At 35.4% G+C, this 22,389-nt stretch overlaps 1 protein-coding gene across 3 annotated transcripts; it reads left to right on the top strand.

The window, feature by feature from the left end:
* Positions 1–13,211: 13,211 nt before the first annotated feature.
* Positions 13,212–18,138, top strand: LOC108333784 (cell division cycle 20.2, cofactor of APC complex-like). 3 transcript variants are annotated; one of them, XR_008246349.1, is made up of 4 exons: positions 13,212–13,941; positions 14,840–14,926; positions 17,302–17,463; positions 17,897–18,138. XR_008246349.1 is itself a non-coding variant. In XM_052871339.1 (2 exons), exons 1-2 carry the CDS (start codon positions 17,296–17,298, stop codon positions 18,035–18,037), a joined length of 309 nt encoding a protein of 102 aa, XP_052727299.1. In that variant the 5' UTR covers positions 17,151–17,295; the 3' UTR covers positions 18,038–18,138. The 3 variants fall into 3 exon arrangements, 1 of the variants encoding a protein (XP_052727299.1); XR_008246348.1 differs by lacking the exon at positions 13,212–13,941 and adding an exon at positions 14,162–14,302; XM_052871339.1 differs by lacking the exons at positions 13,212–13,941; positions 14,840–14,926 and having other exon boundaries at positions 17,151–17,463.
* Positions 18,139–22,389: the final 4,251 nt, after the last annotated feature.

Below are 22,389 nucleotides of genomic sequence, written 5' to 3'. Positions count from 1 at the left end.
AATGGGAGGTGCACACGGAAGAAATCAGAGGCTGCTGGCTGGAAGAAAGAGAGCAAGCACACACGGTCCAGCTGATCCAGCAGCTTCACGTCCAAGCAGTCCAACAGTGTGCGTTTGAAGACAATAGGCTTCACGGGAATGAGGAGAGGAAGCAATGGGCTGGATTCATTTGGAGAGGTGCACACGTAATGGATGAGCAACGGTCCAGCAGAAGAAATGTGTGTCACGGCTGGAAGCATGTGGTGGCAGAGGGAGAAGCACACCCGGCCCACACTTGGCTGCACGCGTCCAACAAATTGAAGCAAAGGCCTAATCCAGTCTTCATTTCATCACGCATCCAGCAGATGGGGATGCAGCAAAAGAAGACAGCTGCTGGCATAGGGGGGCCCATGGACAAATGAAATTGGGAGCATCCAGCACTCATGTTAGTCCAACATCCAACATTCACACAATCCAGTAACTGACGCGTCCAGCAAGCACGAGGGGTGGCATCCAGCAGCTTGAGTGTCACGGCCTGATTCTGGAAGCTCCATCCGCACGCTTGGAGGGGTGCACACGGAAATAACTTCAGCGTCCAGATTTGGTAGTATGAGAGGCGGTCCAGCTAGGCATGGGGCACGTGGAGGTAGGTCTAGAAGTTTGGAGAAAAAGAGATTAAAGAAGCTCAGCTATAGCCACCAAGAGGAAGGAGCTGGCTGGAACGTTGTTTTTAGACATAGGATACATCCAGAATATAGGAAAAAGCACATTTCATTTTTCTTTCTTTTGGAAGCAACGGTGCATTGATGGACGGTGATGTCCAGTAGATTTAATTTTCTTTCTTGTAGAAAGGGGAGCCACCGAGAGTTGGGACGTGTGGAAGCCGCCAACGAGAATCATCTTTCATTTTATTCTAGTAGCCATCCAATGGAGAGCACCGTTTTGTATTTTTTTTTTAAAGTTAAAGCAGCATGCATACATTTGGCTAGAGGTCACACTCATTTTCTTTGGGTTTTTGGCTTTGAACGTTATTTTCAATGGGATGAATGAAGAGCTTATGTTTATTTTTTTTGTTGATTTCTCATTGTCATATCATTTTGGTTTTGTGTTGATTAAAGCTTTGGCTGTTAAACGTTCTTTGTTTGGGAAGCTTCTAGCTCTAGGGTTTTATTTAATTGGAAAGAAGGAATCGGTAACAGTAGCACACACGCTCATTTGTATTTTTTTTAGAAAAGCATTTTCTTTTTTTTATTTGTCTTTTATTTTGCTTTAGCTGTAAAAAAAGTCTCTTTCCATTGTGTTGATGTTAGAATCGGTGGTGATTTTTGTTTTACAATTTCCAAGCTTTATGTGCATTTAATTTGTTAGTTCAAATTGCAATTTAAGAGCATTGATGTGCTTTGCATTTATTTCTTGCATCTTAATTAGTTCAACATCTTGCTTAGGACCATTCAATTTACTGTTTTCATGCTGTTTTGTTCTGTTCAGCCTTTCTTACCTGCATTTCAATTTCCACCTTTGGCTTAGAGACCGTTCGGTCTCAATGTAGAACCGTTCGAACATCTGTAGGAGCGTTCGGTCTTCATGCTTTGTCCATTTAATTCAATGTTTTCAATTATGTTTGGTTGTATTTAATTTCCAGTTTTAATTTAGTTCATTTCGAATCACAAAAACTCTTTCAACCCCCCCCCCCCCCCCACTACGTGTTAGACCTAAGACTCGAACCACATTTGGTCCTTGAGAGACGACCTAGGAGTCACTTCCTAGTCTATACTGCATTAATTTTGCAATCAACTTTTGTGGGAGGTGCGACCCTCTCATCAATGAGTATGTTGTTGGGGTTATCAATTTCATCTTATCCACTCTCATATACTTTAGGAATTCAACATTCTTTTCATCGTTGTTAATGCCACTCTCTAAATTACCTTGCAAGAAGGCCTATCCCTAATTACGAGTTCATACGATTCCTAGCATTCCTAATAATTAGTTCTTTTAGTGCAGGAGCTTAACGGCAACCAATATACTATTGGGAGAAATTCCCCAAATCTAGACTTCCCCGTACGTTCCCGTATCGACAAAATCAATAATCATGCATTGAATGAGTTAAATAAAGCAAGCATTGAGCAAAGAGGAAAAACCCTAACTAATGATGAAAGAAAGCATAGGTCTTAAATATAAGATGTAAAAACAAATTCCATATATGAGAGTTTCACAAGACTACATTGATTCCCCAACAACAATACAAGGTTTAGTTCACCATATTCATGGTGAAACTAGATGAAGAATAATGAAAGAATGAAAGATAAAACCCTAGAAAGGTGAAGAGGTAGCCTGAGCATCCAAGATCCTCCTCCAAAGGGGTGGAAGAGAGAGTGTTTGCTTCGTCCCAGCCAAAGATACAAACCCTAGGACGTCCTAAAGCTTATATACTATTCTAAAATTACAGAAAATTTAGGCTCAAGCCCATAAGTGTGCCGCTCAGTGGTAAAGTACCGCTCAGCGGTAAGTGCGTGAGTAGGTTTCTTCCCCTCAGCGGCCATTTTGCCCCTCAGCGGATCCCCCATGAGCTCTTGAGTGCCGCTCAGCGGTAAATATGAAATTGTCAAACATATAATTATTGTTTCGTCCGGTCCTCTCGACCCATAAACCGAGCGTCACTCCCAGAGACCGACTGAACGCTGAACGTCTCCCCAAAGCGACTCTCCCTAGGTCGACCGAGCGGTTCCATAAGGACGACTCTTCCAAGGTTGAACGGGTGGCTCCCCTAGGACCGGTCCCCCACGACAAACTCCTTTAAGGTCGTCCCAGAACCGACCATTCATAAATCGAACGGTCTTCGCAAGGCCGCCCATCCAGGCAACAACCTTGGCCGACCACCCTACTGACCATCATTAGGTCGACGGTACGGTTAAACACTAATGACTCATTAAAGCCCCTAATGGAGATTAATATATGATTGGGCCAACATCAGGCCCACAACAGGTAAAATCCCATAACAACCAGTATAAATAAAGGTCCCAGGTATGATTCTGGACAGATTGCTTACGATGCAATATATACATGTATTACAGACCACTCGGTCATGTTACAGACTTAAGCGTCGGAGTGCCTTTGACAGGTACCCGACCGCCCGGCTTGGAGAATGAGGAGAGAGAACGAATACTACAACCAGGACTTGAAGACGAGAGAGCCCGTTCGGCCCTTCCCAACGCGTCCACCCGGTCTTCGGCAAACTCTTGAGTGTTTTAACAGGATCAAACTAGAGCCGACCGAAACACTTACTAAATACAATTAGTCAAACATCTACTTACTAAATATAAATAGTCAAACATATACTTTCTAAATACACCCTTTCTTTTTCTATAAGAACAACAAACTCCAATAAAATAATCCCATCAACCTACCTAAGTAGACCCCACTTTGGTTCACCAAATTCATTCATTCACATAACTTACTCGTTTCATTACATCATATACCTACTAATAACATAACATTATATTACATCATGGTCCCCACTATCCCTTTTCACATAAACTCAATTTCTCTTTCCCCATTAATGGTGCAGGTCCCACTCTTACATCCGACAAAAAGAAACGATGAACAACCTTAAAACCATGCAAAACAACATAAAAGGAAGTTTTCTCATCTCTCTTTAAAGTCACGACTCCACACTAAATAATACTCACAAAAGCAACTTATCTCTCTCCCATATGGTCATGTAATAAAAGTATATAAAAAAAAACTATCATCATTAATTGTCGCGGGTCTCACTCAAATGTTGACTCACAAATGTAAAACCACGCATTCTCTCACATAACCATGCAAACAAGCCACTCCAACACCCAAATTTCTCCCCTACACGCTCACATTATTTTATCACCAATGAACAAACAATATTATAACAACAAAGGGTTTTAAACAAAAGCACCCCAAACACACAACCACAAAAACACAAGCTACCTTACCCTCACTCTTTTATCTTATACAAAGAATCTAATCCATGACCAGTCTCCCTCACTTCTTCTACTTCCAAAAACCCAAATGTTGAGACTTGAAGTACATGAAAAACATTAGAAAGGAGGGAGAGGGGGGAGGGGGGGGGGGTTGAATAGTGTTAATGGAAAAATTCTTTTCGCAACCCTTTTGATATAGCATGTTGTAGAGCTTTATGATTTTATTTTAAAAGCTTAGATGGTCAACCTAATAAAGAATTGTTTCAAGAAATGTTTTTGTCGTGTTATTCAGAATGTTCGTGGTTTAGAAATAAAAACCCAATTGCAAGTTTTATAAGAGAAGCATTTAGGCAAGGGAGGAAGTAATTGCACATATATTTTATACTGGTTCACTCCAACTAAGCTACTTCTAGTCTCCTCCGTAGAGGGTTCTACTATAATCTCCAGAAGATTAGATTAAGTATTCGCACCACTCTTGATCTTCTAAGTCATCGAATAACCTCATCTTACCTTAGACTAAATGAGTATTCTCACCACTCCTAGTCTCCTCAATCAGCGAATAACCTCTTTTTACCATAGACTAGATGAGTGTTTGCACCACTCCTGGTACTAAGCAACCTTGCCTAGATTTTCTTAACTTAATCAAGTTTCCATAAGTGGTTTTAATTCTTTTCAGAATTGCAATCAACAATTGCTTACATTGTAGAGAGGATGTATTACAAGTGATATGACAATGAAGCTCGAGAGTATTTCTTTTCTTCTATTTTCTCTTCTTCTACTTAGATGTATTCTTTTTCTTGAGGTCTTTCTTTTCTTTTTGAATGCTTCTTAGGATGAATATTTCATTGTAAGCTTTTCTCTAGTTATCATCTTGATTCCTCATTTGAAAGCTCTTGTATTTATAGGCTTTTGGATAAATGTCCGTTAGACTAAACTTTTGGCCTTGATTCTTGTGCTTTCTCTTTCTTTGTGTACAACAGTCGTTGGATAAAGTCAACTTGTTAGAGCATACATGTTTTTTCAGTCCTTTTCTTGAAGTAGGTTGTACGTTCATTTAGATATGGCTTCAAGTAAAGAACATTCATTTACAAAGAATAAAGTAGATTGTGCATGTAGCAGATATGTTTTTTCTTATCACTTTTGTTGTTTTTGAATGTTAAGCATTTAATGTCATTTAATGCTTGCTTAGAACAACAAAGTCCTTTAACAATTAAATTTTTCTTCCAAAGATACCAAACTTTGATTAAAGACTTCATCTTGAAAAAGTAACTTTTTAGCTTATGATATCGTTTAGGCATAGTAAATGCTTTTGTTATTTTTTGCCTTTATAGAGAGACAACATTTAACTTTGTTTGTGCTTTAAGGTTTAGTCTTTTAGTGTGTTTTGTCAATGACATCATCTTTGACATTATTTTTTTTTCCCGAGAGTTAATCTGTATACCCTTAGGTATCATAAGCTTTACGTTTTTAGCTTCAACTCTCTTAGACACTTTTAACTTCTTTTATCATTGCGTTCTGGTCTTTGGCTTAAGTGCTTTTCTATTTCCCAAAATCCTAAGTGTTTTCCTAAGGTTTTATGTCTTGGGAATTTTTGTTCTAAGTCTTTGTATTTTCATCCTATGTTATTTTCATATTATTATTCCATTCAATGTTATTTGGTTAAACTTCATAACATGAGAGCCTTTAATCGCATAAACGATTTTGTCTTAACAATCTTCCCATTTTTAATGTTTAACAAATACACATTTAAACGATGTATGTTATTACTTAGTTCAGCATATAATTTTAAGTTTTATGCTCCCTCAATTTTGAAAAACCCTAAACTCTCCACCCTAAACCCGAAACCTGAAATCCGAAACCCCAAAGCCTAAACCTCAAACCCCAAACCCCCAAAGTCTAAACCTCAAACCCTAAACCCTAAATCCTCATACAAAAAAGAAAGGATTATCGACGAACATTATCCATTGAAAATATCCAAAATCTGTCGGTAATACGCTATTTCTGACAGCTTACCGACAGCCAGATATTCGTCGATAAATCAATTGTCGGTAACTATTACCAGCCTTCGGTAAATACAACGGCCTAATCCTTCGGTAATTATCGATGGCCTTTTCCTTTGATAATTATCGAAGGATTAGGCCGTCGGTAATTATCGAAGGAAAAAGTCGTCGTTAGTTACATTGGAAACAACCAAGCATAATTGAGTTCAATTTGTATTTGTTATCCAACTACCCAAACATGCATAAAATGTTCACAACACAGACAAACCTGCATAACATTTTCAAATCATAGACAGACCTGCATTATATACATCCCAGAATAGTCCATTCACTGATGGAATAAACAATATGACAAAATTTGTATTGTTCAAATTTAAGAACTTGTATTTGTAAAGTAAACATAAAACAATATAATCTACACCAACAAAGTATATGTTTGAAACACATAAGGAAATGTAATATACCATAATCATAATGTTCTAACATGTATGTTCAATAATAACAAGAAGACTAATAATCTACACAATCATCAAAATGGTCTTCATCGTCCTGTTGTTGTGCAGGTGGCTGGACTAGTATAGACTGGACTATTGTGGGCTACATTGATCTGGACTGGACTAGAGTGGGTTGGACTAATGTGGGCTGCTCTAGGACGGCGGGGGATGAGGAGGGTCATAGCTGGGTCGGAGGGACGGTGGAATGAAGCTATAAAGCTTCAGGCAACAATCCAATGACCAATTGTTTAAAGTTTGTAAACTCGTGTCTCAAATCAAAGTATTCCTGGTCATTTTGCTCTAGTGTCTGCGTTAGGCAAACAACAACCTCGTCAGCAGTTGTGTAGTTTGCAGCAAGTTGTCTTGCACCATACACTCGTTCCTTTTCTTTCCACCAACGACATCGACCCAGCATTGTGTCCTACGGATGTCATCGTCTTCATTATTCGTGTTATCCGGTGTAGGAGTTTACCCATATTCAGATCTAACTTGTAAAAGTCTCGTAGAAAAATCTTCATGTTCAAACATTAAAAGCAATGTTAGTGAATGATGCTGTAACATAAGGAAAAATTACTAATAGTAACAATGTTCTATGCTTATATGAGTCATCCGAGACCTTTCATCAACGAATTGACTAGTTTCCTTTCGAACATGAGTCTGTGTAAAAACCTCATCAACATGGACCGCCTGTCCCAAATCTTTGTCCTGTAACAAAATTTCGAGTTAGAAGTGAACATAAAATAGAAAATACATAAGTTATATATGAAAAAGATAGAAAAGTGATCAATGTTTACCATGCAAATGACATGTTCATGAACCGTGATCGATCCACCGAAATGTAGGATCCCACCCTTTTCAGAAGCTTTGTTCCTCTAGACAGTAGCACACTTATTAGGATGTGTAGAATGCACATTCTTAGGTTACTTTAGGTGAATTTCCAAATTTTCACCTATTTAATACACTTTTTTAGGTTTCAAGTAGCTAAACTTTGAGATTTAGCTACTTGATCTAATTTGACATGTTTCTTAGCTTCATTTACTAACTTTAAACTTGTTAGGATGGGTAGAATACACATTCTTAGATTACTTTAGATGTATTTCCAATTTCTCACTTATTTAGTACATTTTTTAGGTTCAAGTAGCCAAATTTTGAGATTTAGCTACTTCATATAATTTGACATGTTTCTTAGCTTCATTTACCAACTTTAAACTTGTTATGATGTCTAGAATACACGTTCTTAGGTTACTTTAGGTGAATTTCCAATTTCTCACTTATTTAGTTCATTCTTTTAGGTTTCAAGTAGTCAAACTTTGAGATTTAGCTATTTCATCTAATTTGACATGTTTCTTAGATTCACTTACCAACTTTAAACCTCTTAGGATGTGTAGAATACGCATTCTTAGGTTACTTTAGGTGAATTCCAAATTTCTCACCGATTTAGTACACTTTTTTAAGTTTCAAGTAGCCAAACTTTGATATTTACCTATTTGATCCAATTTGACATGTTTCTTACCTTCATTTAACAACTTTAAACTTGTTAAGATGTGTAGAGTACTCATTCTTAAGTTACTTTAGGTGAATTCCCAATTTTAGGTATCTTTTACAAATTATGTAGATAGTTTTAGGTATCTTTTACAGATTAAACATCTTCATGCTTAGCACATTTACCTTATTATAGTGTAACTTTAGGTGCTCAATGGTCAAATTTTGATTTCTTGGAATTTTTGAATTGTCACCTCATTTTTATCTTTCTTTTATGTTTTAAAACTTGTCTAGATAGTTAGTTTATTGTTTTGGTTAGTACTTTATTACACTTTGCATTCTTAGCACTTATAGTGTATTCTAGGTACTACATTTAGGTTCTAGGTTGTCATATTTTGTGTTTTAGGTAGTTTTTGTAGTGTAAGTTCTTAATTAGCTAGGTTTTACCATTCTAAACTTGTTAGGATACTTTCTTTCTACTTTATTGTGCTAGTTTAGTGCATAATAGACCTTTTTTGAGGTTTGAGTAGTGATTTTTAGAAGTTGTCTTAGTAATCACTTCTTCACTCAATTCTTTGTCAATTATAGTGCATTACAACTTGTGGAGATAGGTTTAGGTATATATCTTTTACAGATGAATATCTTCATGCTTAGCACATTTACCCTATTCTAGTGTAATTTTAGGTGTTCAATGGTAAAAATTTTATATTCTTAGTATTTTTTAATTTTCACCTCATTTTTATCTTTCTTTTATGTTTTAAAACTTGTCTAGATAATTAGTTTATTGTTTTTGTTAGTACTTTAATACACTTTGCATTCTTATTATAGGTACTACTTTTAGGTTCTAGGTTGACATATTTTGTGGTTTATGTAGCTTTTGTAGTGAGTTCTTAATTAGCTAGGTTTTACCATTCTAAACTTGTTAGGATACTTTCTTCCTAATTTCTTGTGCGAGTAGTGCACTTTGCAATTCTAGTTGACCTTTTTGAGATTTGAGTAGTGATTTTTAGAAGTTGTCGTAGTAATCACTTCTTGACTCAATTCTTTGTCATTTGTAGTCCATTACAACTTGTGTAGATAGTTTTAGGTATCTTTTACAGATTGGACATCTTCATGCTTAGCACATTTACCCTATTCTAGTGTAATTTTAGGTGCTTAATGGTCAAATTTTAATTTTCTTGGTATTTTTTAATTGTCACCTCATTTTTATCTTTCTTTTATGTTTTAAAACCTTTCTAGATAGTTAGTTTACTGTTTTGGTTAGTACTTTAATACACTTTGCATTCTTAGCACTTTTAGTGTATTTTAGGTACTACCTTTAGGTTCTAGGTTGTTACTAAGACAACCTAAATCAGTTTCCTCTCACACATAGGAGTTTTATACTCAAGTGGACTGAATAACATCAGCTTCACTCAAATAGAGTTTAATTCCATTTTAAACACATTCCTATGTTATATATAATTACACATCAGTCACCTATAATTGTTACAAACCATAATTTGTTTATACCGAGACCAAATCACCAAGGAACTTATGAGCAATTGGTTTTACAACAATTACATTTTTTATCATATTAGGAATACGACCAAGGGTGATCAGGTTTGGATCATAAAATCCAACATCCTATATACCTTACACACTGATTCATTCACTTAAAGCAACATAATAATAAATTTTCATCATCAAATAACAGTATACTATCCACCATTACAATAGAGTCAATATTCATAACATTTGAGCATCATTAACATCTCCATTTATGCCACAATTATCACAAACACCATACATACCGGTCTATAAGGTCTTCAATAGAATTCTATAAGTACCCTTCCCTACCATTTCGTGGACATTTTATAAATCATGAATGTTATCATCAATGCTTCATAAAAAAATCAATGTCATAGAATCATAACCAACAAAATACTATCCACTAAACAACGAGCTTCACAACACGATTCAAACATTAGGAGACAATGAATCACACAAATCAAACCTGACTAAAAAATGTGACAACGAAGCACTACGCAACAACCAACCATACTTCACGACAAAGCCCTACCTAACACCAAGCTCCACGAACCACGACCCCTGCCGCAACACCCAGATCGAAGAAGAAGAACCCTAGTCACTCAACCACCAAGCAAGGAACCACCGTCAGCGTCCCTAACAGCAACCTCTTGAAACCGGCTTAGGGCAAGAAACATCGTGCTGACAGAAGGAAATATCCACAAAGACAAAAAAGGGAAGGGAAGACACCTACCCAACAATGAACCGACGCCACTGTTAAGACTACCACGCTCTTCAAACCGGTTAGGGAACACCAACCTCGTGCCCACACAAGGGTTACCTCGAGAGAAAGGGAGGAAGAGGAGAAGGAGTTCTGAAATTGATTTTGGAAAATTTGGGGAAAGAATACCCAAATTTCGAACTTAATGCACCATGGACATTACCGAAGGCCAAGTCCCGTTGGAATTTTATGTCACCGCACATTATCGAAAGTCATAGGTCGTCGGTAAAAAAAACAATTTAGTTTGTCGATAAATCCTTCAGTAATCATCCATTATCAAAGATTAAAAATCATTGATAAATTTATGTCGATAATAAAATTATTCTAGTGTATTTATATGGAAGTAATCATTGAATTTAAAGGAATGATTCTCTCTTAAAAAACATAAAATATATGAAATTGAAAATTTGACTAGGAGCTCAAGGTATTAAGGGGTGCTAAGTCTTAGAATGTTTATGACAAGGGACGTCTAAGAATATTATTGATAACAACAATTTTGTAAATGAGTTGTGTGTATAAATCATGGCTTTTAATTTTTTTTATTTCAAACTAAAAACTAGTGTATGAGATGTAGGACTTTAGTGTAAAACAAGTCATACCAATATCTTTTAAAATTAGATTTCATCATGACATCCACGACTTCAATGAAAGTTTCAATTCAATAAAGATTTGATGGAATATATCTCTTTTAAATTTATCTTGGTAACATCCACATCAATATTATATCTCATATACAATTTACAAATAACTGATAATGTGTTTTTTTAGGACACTTACTAAAATTGAATGGTTTTTCGTCTCAAGCAAAAACTTTACTTTATTTGCTTTACTTGAAGCAAAAGGTATTTTATTCACTAATAATCTGTGGCTTCCAAAAACATTCTTGTTGAACGAATAATGCTTTGATAATCAACTTTTACAACTATCAGTGTGAACGGTTTCGTTGAGATAATACAACCCTTGTTCTTTTTCATTTGTCTGAATTTTGGAAACAAAAATTGTTTCCTTTCATTTATTGCATTTTCAGATTTCCAATGGCAAATTTATAATTTTTTTAAGTTTTATAATAATTTATATATTGTGATAGAAGAAAAAGTAAAAAATTATATAATTATTTCATCCATACTATATAAATATGATCTTCAACTTTTATTATATATCATTTCTTTTTTGTTTCTAATTATATTTATTTATATAATCTATATTATTGTGTAAAGAAAATTTCTCAGGTGTATGCCATTTTTTTAAAGTAATTATAATTTAAATTAAAATAATTATTTTATTATTTTTTTTTATAAATGTTAATTATTAGTATTTTGTTAATAAAAGAAATTAAATCTACAATCTTTTCCACTCTCTCCTTAATCTTTCAAACTAAACTTATATATTTTTATTTGATTTTTTTAAATATAATTTTTTTATTATCATTAATTTTGTTATCATAAAAAAATAACACACATTTGTTTTTACTAATAATATTGAAGAGAAAACGGAATATGGTAAAGTTGAATTGCTTATTCACTTATAATAACCAAATACTATTATTTTTTAATATGATTATATCAAATTGATATAAAAAAAATTTCACATTCATATCATTTAGGGTACTTGGAAACAAATGAAGATTTCTATCTGTGAAGCCTCACTAACAAATAATTACTGTATATAACTAAAAGGTTACATGTAAAAAATGAAACTTTCTGAAGTCTGGAATGTAATGAGAAGGTTCTAAAGCTTCTTATTGTTAACCATGTTAAAATTGAGAGAAGCTACGTGTTGAGAACAAATGACTCAAAAGCAACGTGGCAGATGCTGATAACCTAAGGTGTGATTTGCCCTAACTCACCACCGCCTAACCTCTCAGTATATGAAAGACAACCTCAAACTCACACACACTCACAAATCAGCATTGGTTCTCTTCCAAATGGCACACCAACAACCCAACAGAGAGGAATCCGGTACCGATCAGAGAGACTATGACGTGCGTCACAACAACCCTGATATTTGCAAGAACAACGACGAGTGGGATCGGTGGAGAGACGAGTTCGGAAGCAGAACGGCAATAGACCCAGTGGCCAACTACGCTTATGGAAACATAGGGAATGCTGGTTATGGGGCCCCACCTACGGGTGGACCCTACAGTGGCCCCAACTACGGAGCCTCCGGATTTGAATACAGCACTGCGTATTCCACCACTGGCACACCTCCTGCACGCCAAGGAAATGCAGATGGTGGTGCTGACAGCGGAAGGAACATGACCAACATCAACAGGAACATGGACATGGACAACAAGAAATGAACCTAACTAATGACTCGTTCCTTGTACTTTATATGTGTTGTTGCTACTTTAGTGTCCTTTTGTAAGTCTGGTGCTTAGTTTGTTGGTGACTGAAAATAATATGCATGCGATGATGATGGGAGGGTCTCGTGAGATGAGATGAGAATACTATAAACTATAATATAATATGTTGTTCTAGTTTGTGAGAAGGAAGAGTCTCTTTTTTCTTTTATACCTAAGTATGAGAAATAAAGTTATGTCTTTAACTTGTAGATCTTTTTCTGAGTATAAAATTATTTTAAACAAATCTAAAAGTTTATAAAATGTATAAATCAAATGCATCATACTTAAGTTTATTCATACTTTCAAACTAAATAATAAAAGTTCAAATTTATTAATGAATGATTTAAAATTACAAAATGAATTATATATGAGAAATCAATATGAATTGAATTATTGTTCATGGTTGAAATCTGAACAAGTCTTTTTTTATTCAAGTAAAAACAATAAACTGCTACAACTACATATTCAGAATCAAGATGAGCAAAATTAAAAATAGTTAGCTATCAAAACGCCAAAATTATAATATTGTAGCTCACAAATAATCAATTGATCTATTATTTCTCATACTGAATAATTAGGTCATTGGACCTTATAATTACTAATAAGCTACTATTATGGAAATAGTAATCAGATGAAAATATTAATCAATTAATTCTAATAAGATGAAAACATTAATCAGTTAATTCTAAATAATTGACTGAATCCACTTATTTATAACATTACAATTAGGTTCTTCACTTATTTCACTAAATATTAACCATGATTAATTGCAATATTAGGTCTTATTTCACTAAATATTAACCATGATTAATTACAATATTAGGTTCTTCACTCACTACAAAAATAAAACATTTCACTCACTACAAAAATAAAGGTGAGGTTTGTTTATAGGGGTTCTAAAAACCTCTTCTAACAGTCAAGTTTTCTAACTATCAAAACCGCAGTCAAGTTATAAGAGTTTCAGGAGTTTCTTTATCAAACTATCGAAACTGTACAAAATATTTGTACAAAATATACTTTTCAAGCCAAAGCCGCGCTTCCAGAGCTTTGTTTTCTACTTATCGCGTCTCAACTTCTTCAAGCATTAGGAGTTCTCCGATGACGGTTTTGAAGAGCTTATGATTTGCACGTGTCGCCATTTCCATCTTCCCAAACTTCGTGTCTTTCCGTTTTTATTTTCACAGTCTTTTCGTCTCGGCTTTTCCATCTCACAATCCTTCGTCACTTTACAATTCCTAATTCCCTTATCTTTTCCTGTTTCAAATCCTTAATTCCAAAAATCTAGAGCTCGTAGATCTTGTGATTGACGTTTTTGAAGAGTTTGGGAGTGAGTCGCACAAGGTGGAATTAGTCGTTGACTGGAACCACCTCCTTCTTTACGGCCTCCTCGACGGTGTTTTAAGATGTAAGCTTGTTAAGTTTTGTTAGATATTACTAACTTTAAAGACGCATATGGTGGTGTTTGCTTGGCTTATTACTTTGAATCAAAGTTGTTGTTGTTAGATATTAATGACTTCTTTGTGAAGGTAATTTCTTATTGCTTCTCATTTTATTTGCTTTAGTTGGTCATTTATATATATTCTTATTTTATATGTTTTTCCCTTAAACAATTGCATAATAAATTTGGATATTTTTACATATTTTCTTGACTTATTTGCTTCTGTTTCCATAGTCTTTGAAAAGGTCAATATTGAAGGCAATTTTGGAGTGAATGTCTGGTTTGTTTGGTTCCTTTTCAATGATTTCTTCACAAGGAGAAACAAGAGGTACTAAGGAAATAAAATTTAATGATTAAAGTATGAATTGTTTTATTCTATAATTACCTTTTGTAGAGTTTTCTTCTCTAAGTTACTAAGTTTCCATCCAAGAACATGCACAAGTGAATCTCCAATCAGTAACAAATGGTCTGCAACAATGTACATCTCCTTTTTTAATTTTCATCCTTTTTAAACAACAATCCCCTTCGTGCACTTGCCTACAAATATTGAGGGATTTTGTTCAAAGCTTTTAAGTGTTGCTTTCATGTTTCTTTTGTATCTCCTCTTCCCAGTTTTAGAGCTTGTCTTATTATTTTCCTTTTCGATTTTCCATTGTTTCTCTATTTTCTTTCTTTCTTGATAAAGATTAACAGGTATAGAGGAACTATTCCAACCTGGTTTTTCGTGACTGCTCACATCTTAGTCTCTTGTTTGATTTTGTTCACTTGAATTTGCATAATTAAGTTTTCCTGAATTTCTTGGATCGATCTTGTACTAGTATTTCTTGATTAATAAATCACGTTCCCGCTTTGATTTATGCTGCAGTTATCTGAACTTGTGAATGCTGAAGGCTATAGTCAATCGATACACTCAGTAGCAGAGTTTACACTAAAATCTTTGCATTCTTGGAAGGTATGATTCTACGATTATTTAATTAGTTCCTTGAAGGAGCTGGATTATACTTCAGCCACTCCTACACAAACTGTCCTCTTAACCCACTAGTTGCTCAAATGTCTTAATAGATATGCTTTTTTAATTTATACATGGATGGTTACTTTATCAGTCACTACGATTATTATTAGCATCACTTACTTTAATCTTCAATCTTATAATTTTTAAGTTACCATTTTCACTCAAGACTGCTAATTTTAAATTGAATGTGTGCTAATTTTCTTGATTGGTGTGTCAACTCAAAGGCTTGTTGTATCTGTGATTTCAAGTCCTTGTTTTCTTATACTGTGAAGAATCTTGTTGTATCCTTGCCTCATAGTTTTCAAGTAAAAAATTATTCTGTACATGAAGAACTTTGAGTATAAACATTTTGTAAATTTAATCTGTTTGGTAAAAAGATTTAGTTAGAAATTCCTCCCCAACGCTTTCTGATGGCTAGTAATGTTCATGTTCAAGAGAGAGGAGATTGACATTACAGAAATCATCCATCTATCACTCCAAGACAAGATATATGAGAGGAAAAAGAAGATGTATTTGGTATTATCATCAATGTGAGAGTGCATCACAGTGTGGTGTCCACAATTCTTGGTGTAAATGAGGAACATTTGGCCCACCCTCGTAGTGAAAACAGTGTTGGAACTTGAAAACCACTTGAGTGTAGTTGAGAGACCAATGAATTTTTTTTGTTGAAACAGTAGAGTTGAAAATGACATACCTAGGAAGGTTCGTGTGCAAGTGTTGGTACAAACTGTCTAATATACACTAGTAAAAAATTGGGTTTTTACAGCGCACATTATGCCACGGTTCACTAGAAACCGCAGCATAATGGTGCGCGGTGGCAGTTTTGTAAATAAATCGGAGGAATATGCCGCGGTTCAGAGGGGAACCGCGGCATATACGCCAGTCAACCATCCCCTTTGACGTCACGTCTGAAAAAAAAATTAAATAACAGTGTATATGCCGCGGTTCTCTGGAAAACCGCGGCATATACCTCTGCCAATTTATTGCAGGGGCTGACTGAGTCAGAGAATTTCAGAAGTTATAGGGGTATATGCCGCGGTTCTCAGAGTAACCGCAACCTATTCTCCTACCTGAAATAAATTTAAAATGAATTTGAAATATTTAGAGGAATATATCGCGGTTGCCCGCCGAACCGCGGCATATAGTTTAAAAATAATTTCAAAAATGCCATCTTATACCGCGGTTAAGTAGTGAACCGCGGTAGATTCCCTAGTCAGAGTTAAAAAATAAAACTTTGGAGGAATATACCGCGGTTGCCCACCGAACCGCGGCATATAGTTTAAAAATAATTTCAAAAATGTCATCTTATACCGCGGTTAAGTAGTGAACCGCGGTAGATTCCCCAGTCAGAGTTAAAAAATAAAACTTTGGAACATTATCGTCTTGTTCGTGCAGACGCTCGCTGGACTTCGAGTTTTCTTCTCCCGTCGACCACCCATCTCAGTTCCCTCATTTCTTCACCGTTTAAACTCAAAATTGTTCGGTCATTTCCCATTTTTGACGATAAGAAACAGTTTTAGCCGATCAAAATCGTTTGAAACGCTTGTCATTCCTCTCCGCTGCCATTCCCCTTTGTTGCACCAAGCTTTTTCGCCGCCCCTGTTCCAGGTATTTATGCCCTTTTGCATTCTTAACATGATTTCTTCATTAGTTTTTGCATAATAACAATTGTTATAGTTTTGGTAATGTATGAAATTACTATAGTTTTGGTAACTTTAACAAATTTTGATTTTTTCCCAAATGTTGAATTCATATACACTAATTAATATGAATTGTCTTTATATGCAGGTCTGTTTTTGTGGTAGTGGATATCACAAAAACAGACCTGCAATTTTAAAAAACTGCAGGGGAATATGTCGCGGTTGTGGTTACAACCGCGGCATATAGTGGACAAAATTTTTTTTTTTTAAAAAAGGATTTAGGCAGCGGTTCCTTGGACAACCGCGGCATATTCCGCAACCTATATACCGCGGTCATAACCGCGGCCTAAAGTCTCTGACTTACTACCGCGGCTGAATATGCCGCGGTTCGTAAACCGCGACGTATATTGAAAAATAACCGCGGTAAAAGCCCCTCGCTGCACTAGTGATACTACATATCCTATCAGAAAGGACATATTTATAGAAAGCAGAGGAATGTGGTTAGAACTTGAAAACCACTTGAGTGTAGTTGAGAGACCAATGAATAAACATATAAACACAGTAACTGTCTTGTTATCATGTTGAATTAGTTCTTAAGTATTAAGCATTGTCATTAGCCAAAAAGAATAAATCACCATTTTCTTATCTGGACTTGGGCATCAAACTTTCATGCAGGTTTGCAGATTAGAATGGAATAGACATCATAAGGAGGTATTAAGTGGTCATGGATTCAGCACAAGTGCACATCACAATCAACTTTGTTTGTGGAGATATCCATCTATGACTAAAGTGCGTGCCTTGGAACGTCACACTTCTAGAGTACTTGATATATGTCAGGTATGCTGCAAGTCATAATATAAAACTCTTGCGTCAATGAGTCAAGACTATCTGTTGGGTTTCTTTAGTGTAGTCCTCTGCTAAGCATTAAAAATATATTGATGTTGGTATTTTAAAATTATTTTTAATATATTTTAAAATATCAAATTCATAGTTCATCAGTGCATTTTGAAGACACTTAGAGAAACAACACAGAAAAATCTAGCAAAGAATCCAAATTCAACATCAATGCTTATTTTTGCCGTGTGAATTTTTCAAGCTTATAAGATTTTCATAGGTAACAAAGATTGAGAAGGAAGAACAGAATCAGGAATTGCACGAATAAAGACAGAAAATGACATACAATTAACTAAATATGCAGCAATAAGAATTTAATCTTTGATTTGGTAGTTACTTCTTGAAAGTATAATTAGATTATTAATATGTTTTGCAGAGTCCAGATGGTTTAATAGTTGTGTCAACTGGAGTAGATGAAACTCTTCGCTTTTGGAATGTATTTGGGCCACCTGTAAGTAATAACTATGAGACAGATCTGGATAACCTTTTGTCTCTCAAGGTTTCTCCAATAAGGTGATGGAAACAGAGACAATTTTCTTCATTCATGGTTATGTTTTGTGTAAATAGTAACGTTGACATTGGTCTTAATACATTAGCATTTTTTTAATTTAACGTTACTGAGAGAAAGAGAAGTATATAATATTAGTAGCAAAACATTGAAGATTCTTGTATTTGTTATGACAAAAGAACGGGGAAATCCTCAAACTAGCTTATGTTGTTTTATTAGTGATACACCTATTTACGATAAATTTATACGACGATATTAAATGTATAATTAAGTTCATAATGTACAATACCTTTATCAACTGTATATATGTATATAGTAAGATAAAATGAATAATTATTCAAATATTTATTTCTAAAAAAAGAAAATTACAATTATAACTACAACGAAAAGTATAGAAAGAGCAATAAAATATTTATCTAAAAAGATTAAATAAAAAATGGTTTATTATAATAACTAGAAAAAATGAAATATCGGTAAAGAAACAAAGATAAATGAGCACAATAACTTTATTGAGCACAGCCTACACAGTTAAAAATAGTACTAAACACAATTAGTTTTTAGGTTGTTAAGCATTGCACCAAATATCAAATTAAGTTTTACAAAAGTTGGTATGTAAAAGCAAGATTGAGGGGTATACATTTCGGGCGGTTATGGAGTAAACCCCTGCAAATAGGGGCGGATTTATGAAACCCCGGTTATTTCCGGCGGTTTACATAAAACCCCGGTTATTTCCGGTGATTTTTATAAAACTTCGGTTAGTTCCTGCGGTTCCAGAAACCCCTGGAAATAAGAGCGGTTTAGCCGAAAATTGCCGGTAATTTTGTGATGGTGATTTTCCCAGTGATTTTCTACAACCACGAAAAACGTGTTTTTCGGAGGATAAAACCCTGAAAAATACTAAAAAAAACATATGAAAAAATTACAGATTTTGGTAGTAACTTATTTCACTAAATATTTTAAAGATTTATTTCACTAAATATTAACCATGATTAGTTACAATATTAAGTTCTTCACTTATTTCACTAAATATTTTAAAAAATTATTATAAGAAGAAAATATAAGAGTGATATTATATAATTGGACAAATAAATTAAGCATTCAACAACATTTTAGTCTTTAAAATTATAAATGTCGGTGTACTGATCAACCCACCTCCAACTCTTAGAATATATTAAGAAAGCATTCTTACAATATATTATAAGAATATATTAAGAAAACTCTTATATATTAAGAAAGCAAAGAAAGCATTCTTAGAATATATTCTTAGAATATATTAAGAAAATATTTTAACAACACAATACAACTTTTTTTTACAATAAAAATATTATATTACACTAGTGTAGAAAGGGCTTTAGACGTCTGTTCTTTTGGTTTTTTGACGTTCGACCTTCCCCCGACGTCTTTGTGGGTGACGTTACTCAGATGTCGGGGAGTCCACATCGGACGTGTGTATAGACGTCCGATGTGTCACGCCCGACGCCTATCCAGACGTCCGGTGTACACCCTCGGACGTCCATATAGACGTCCAATATGCCCGTCAGACGTCTATACAGACGTCCGTCTCCTCCTCCCCCGACGTCTATACACACGTCCGAGGTGTGTCACCCGATGACCACATGCCTAAATTGTCTTGTGCTAGGATAGGGTTGGACGTCGGTGTGTGCACTGCCAGACGTCTATAGACGTCCGACAGTGCACTAACCGACGTCTACTGGGCGTTTTTTTTTTAAAAATTAATTTATTTTTGCAATAAAACCACACCTGAAAAGCAGAAAATTGTCCTAGAACAATTTTGCAATAATATATATATGCGTTTCATATAAACAAAGTTCTACTTAATGTAAAATATAATCCACTACCAAAACTATCAAGTTAAAACTTAAACTAAAACTAAGCAATGTTCAACAACAAATAAAACTATTCCTAACTCCATCTTTGCAGAAGATAAGCGGTCCACTCCTGCCTTATCTGTCTAATTGTGTCCTCTGGTATAGGCGATGTACTCTTGAAGCGCTGCAAAATTCAAGAAAGATTCATTATGGTTTCATATATGTTTGAAGATAAATTTGATTTGTAATGTATTCAAGGTATACGTTATTACCTCATTCCAGTCATGTGTAATGATAGCTCGAATGATGGTCTTAATCCAACACATCACATAGAAGCCACATTCCCATGAATCTAGCTGTTGGTTACACTAAAATAACAAACTAAATAGTTAAGAATTTAGATCATTCAATAACATAGAAAATAATGAATTAGAACTATAAATAAATTAAAACCTTTGGATACAAAATTTGAACCAGTTGACCACGTGATTTACCAATAACTTTGTACAAATGGAAAACACAAAGTATAATTAATATGACTATATTTATCATAAAAGTTGAAGGTGAACATAAAATTCAAAGTCATTTTTGGAGAAAAACATACCCTTAAAGCATTGTTCTCAAGTCATTTTTCATCTTCCTATGCAACGAACAAAACTATATAATTTTACATGCTTTGGGAATGATGACCATCAGCTGCCAGTGCATGCTATCATAAAGGATAAATAGTTATTTAACTAATTAAGGAAACTATAATAATGAACTGGCCACATATAACAACACCTACCCATCAATGTATGGCACAAGGTATACGTCTCTTTTTGACTCATCCATCCATGTTTGCAAATAATGTTGTATGTTTTGAAGTGTGTTACCAGACGGTTGAATGGTCTGAGGTTCAACAAATCCGTACATGGAAGATCGACCTTGTTCTACAACGATTGTGTCCATATACCTAAAACAACAAAGTTAAGTTGTTAGAAACTATAAGAATCTAAATAAAAGTAATATGAAAGACCAAATTGACTATCTTACATGCACCACAACTGAATGATGGAAATATTCAACATCCGATCTCCCCCAATCATCTCCAATGCATCAGATATTGTGATATAAACTGGCACATGTGGGGGAAGACCAAATACTCTCAAATCCCAGTATAGTTCTAATGGTGCTTTCTTCAACCTGGGTAATTTTGTCATTAGCTTTGATAGAGGATCATCCTCCGCTTCAGCCATGTCATCATCTTCATGTATGACTGTATCATGAATTGGGTGCTTCTGAGGACATGTGAACTAAAGATAAGAATTTACGTCAAAGAGTTATCAACAAATATTTGAAGAATAAACATAGAAATACTAAGGAAAAAGACATTATACCTGTGGAGTAGCGATGTGATCATGATCAATGCTCTAGGCCAGGCAATAAATGATCCTATGGCCTCTCCCACAAAGTTAATTTCTGGAGTGGGTACAGGCACCTGAGCCTGGAGATCCCGAACCTCGTCAATCGTCACACGCACGTGCTGGGGTAATATGGCAACACCATGAATAGTCTGTCCTCCCTCAAGCACTCGCCCGACAGCGACAATGCGTGGGGGATTCCCATCAACCAACAGCTCATACTGACCGCTATACTGAGTGGGTTCTACAGCAGAGCATGATCCTCTAGTGCTGACCCGAGGTGGTGTGGGAGTTTCAGCGGCCCCCATGTTGCCTTGTGTCATGGAATGCAGCTTTTCTTCAAACGCTCTTTGTATTTCTTTTTGTTCTTGTAACTCCTCCATGAATCGTTGCTCCATTGATCTCATGCTTTGGTTGAGTCTTTCCTCCCACTAAAGATCCATCTGCCTCAGTGTCTCCTGACTCATTGATGGGGGGTTTTTCTGTGTAGGGCCAAAGTAGTCACGAAGACCAATCGCCCTAGGAACTCCACGTACACGTCCTGGGTGCTCGGGCCTTCCAATGGCCGTTGTTAGAATGTCGTCCCTACCTTGGCCAGCAAATGTGCCCTGAGTCTGCTGCTCAACCAACTCATCCTGCACATAAAAAAACAATCGTTACTTAGAAGACATGTTGTGACAGATACACAATCAAACAACTGCTTATAATTTGAACTTACAATTCTCTGTGAGATCAAGGAAGCTGAGGAAGATGTCATGTTCCCATCAGATTTAGTCCGAGCAGCCTTCCACAGCTCGTACCTAGCAGCTGTAGGTGCTAGGTCCGGCGACTCAAGTCCCAAGGCATCCGCTCTAGACTTTCTAAGTTTCTTTTCCAGTTTTGCGTAACCACCTCATGATAACAAGTGTGGTGCATCGGTTAGCCTTTTCTTTCGTGGGCGGCTAACCTTTTACCATGTGAAACCGTGTATATAAATAAGTGTAAAATCATAAAAATTCAATGAATACATTTTCAGATGTTAAGAAACATACCTTCCATTCCTCAGACTCTCTAGATGCACGAAACTGCATCCAATCCTCCTCTGTGAATGTATATTGCTGACAGGGATTTTCATGTTTCCTGTCTCCAA

Source organism: Vigna angularis, chromosome 1 (genome assembly GCF_016808095.1).
Source record: "Vigna angularis cultivar LongXiaoDou No.4 chromosome 1, ASM1680809v1, whole genome shotgun sequence".
In the NCBI taxonomy this organism is placed as follows: domain Eukaryota; kingdom Viridiplantae; phylum Streptophyta; class Magnoliopsida; order Fabales; family Fabaceae; genus Vigna; species Vigna angularis.
Note: the sequence above shows the minus strand (reverse complement) of the source record. Positions and strands in the feature narration are given on the sequence as shown.

Bases quoted from the DNA above. Each gene is read 5' to 3' on its own strand.
- LOC108333784 (XM_052871339.1), top strand. From the start codon at position 17,296: ATGCAGGTTTGCAGATTAGAATGGAATAGACATCATAAGGAGGTATTA. The intron at 17,464-17,896 runs GTATGCTGCAAG...TATGTTTTGCAG, and splicing joins GAGTACTTGATATATGTCAG to AGTCCAGATGGTTTAATAGT.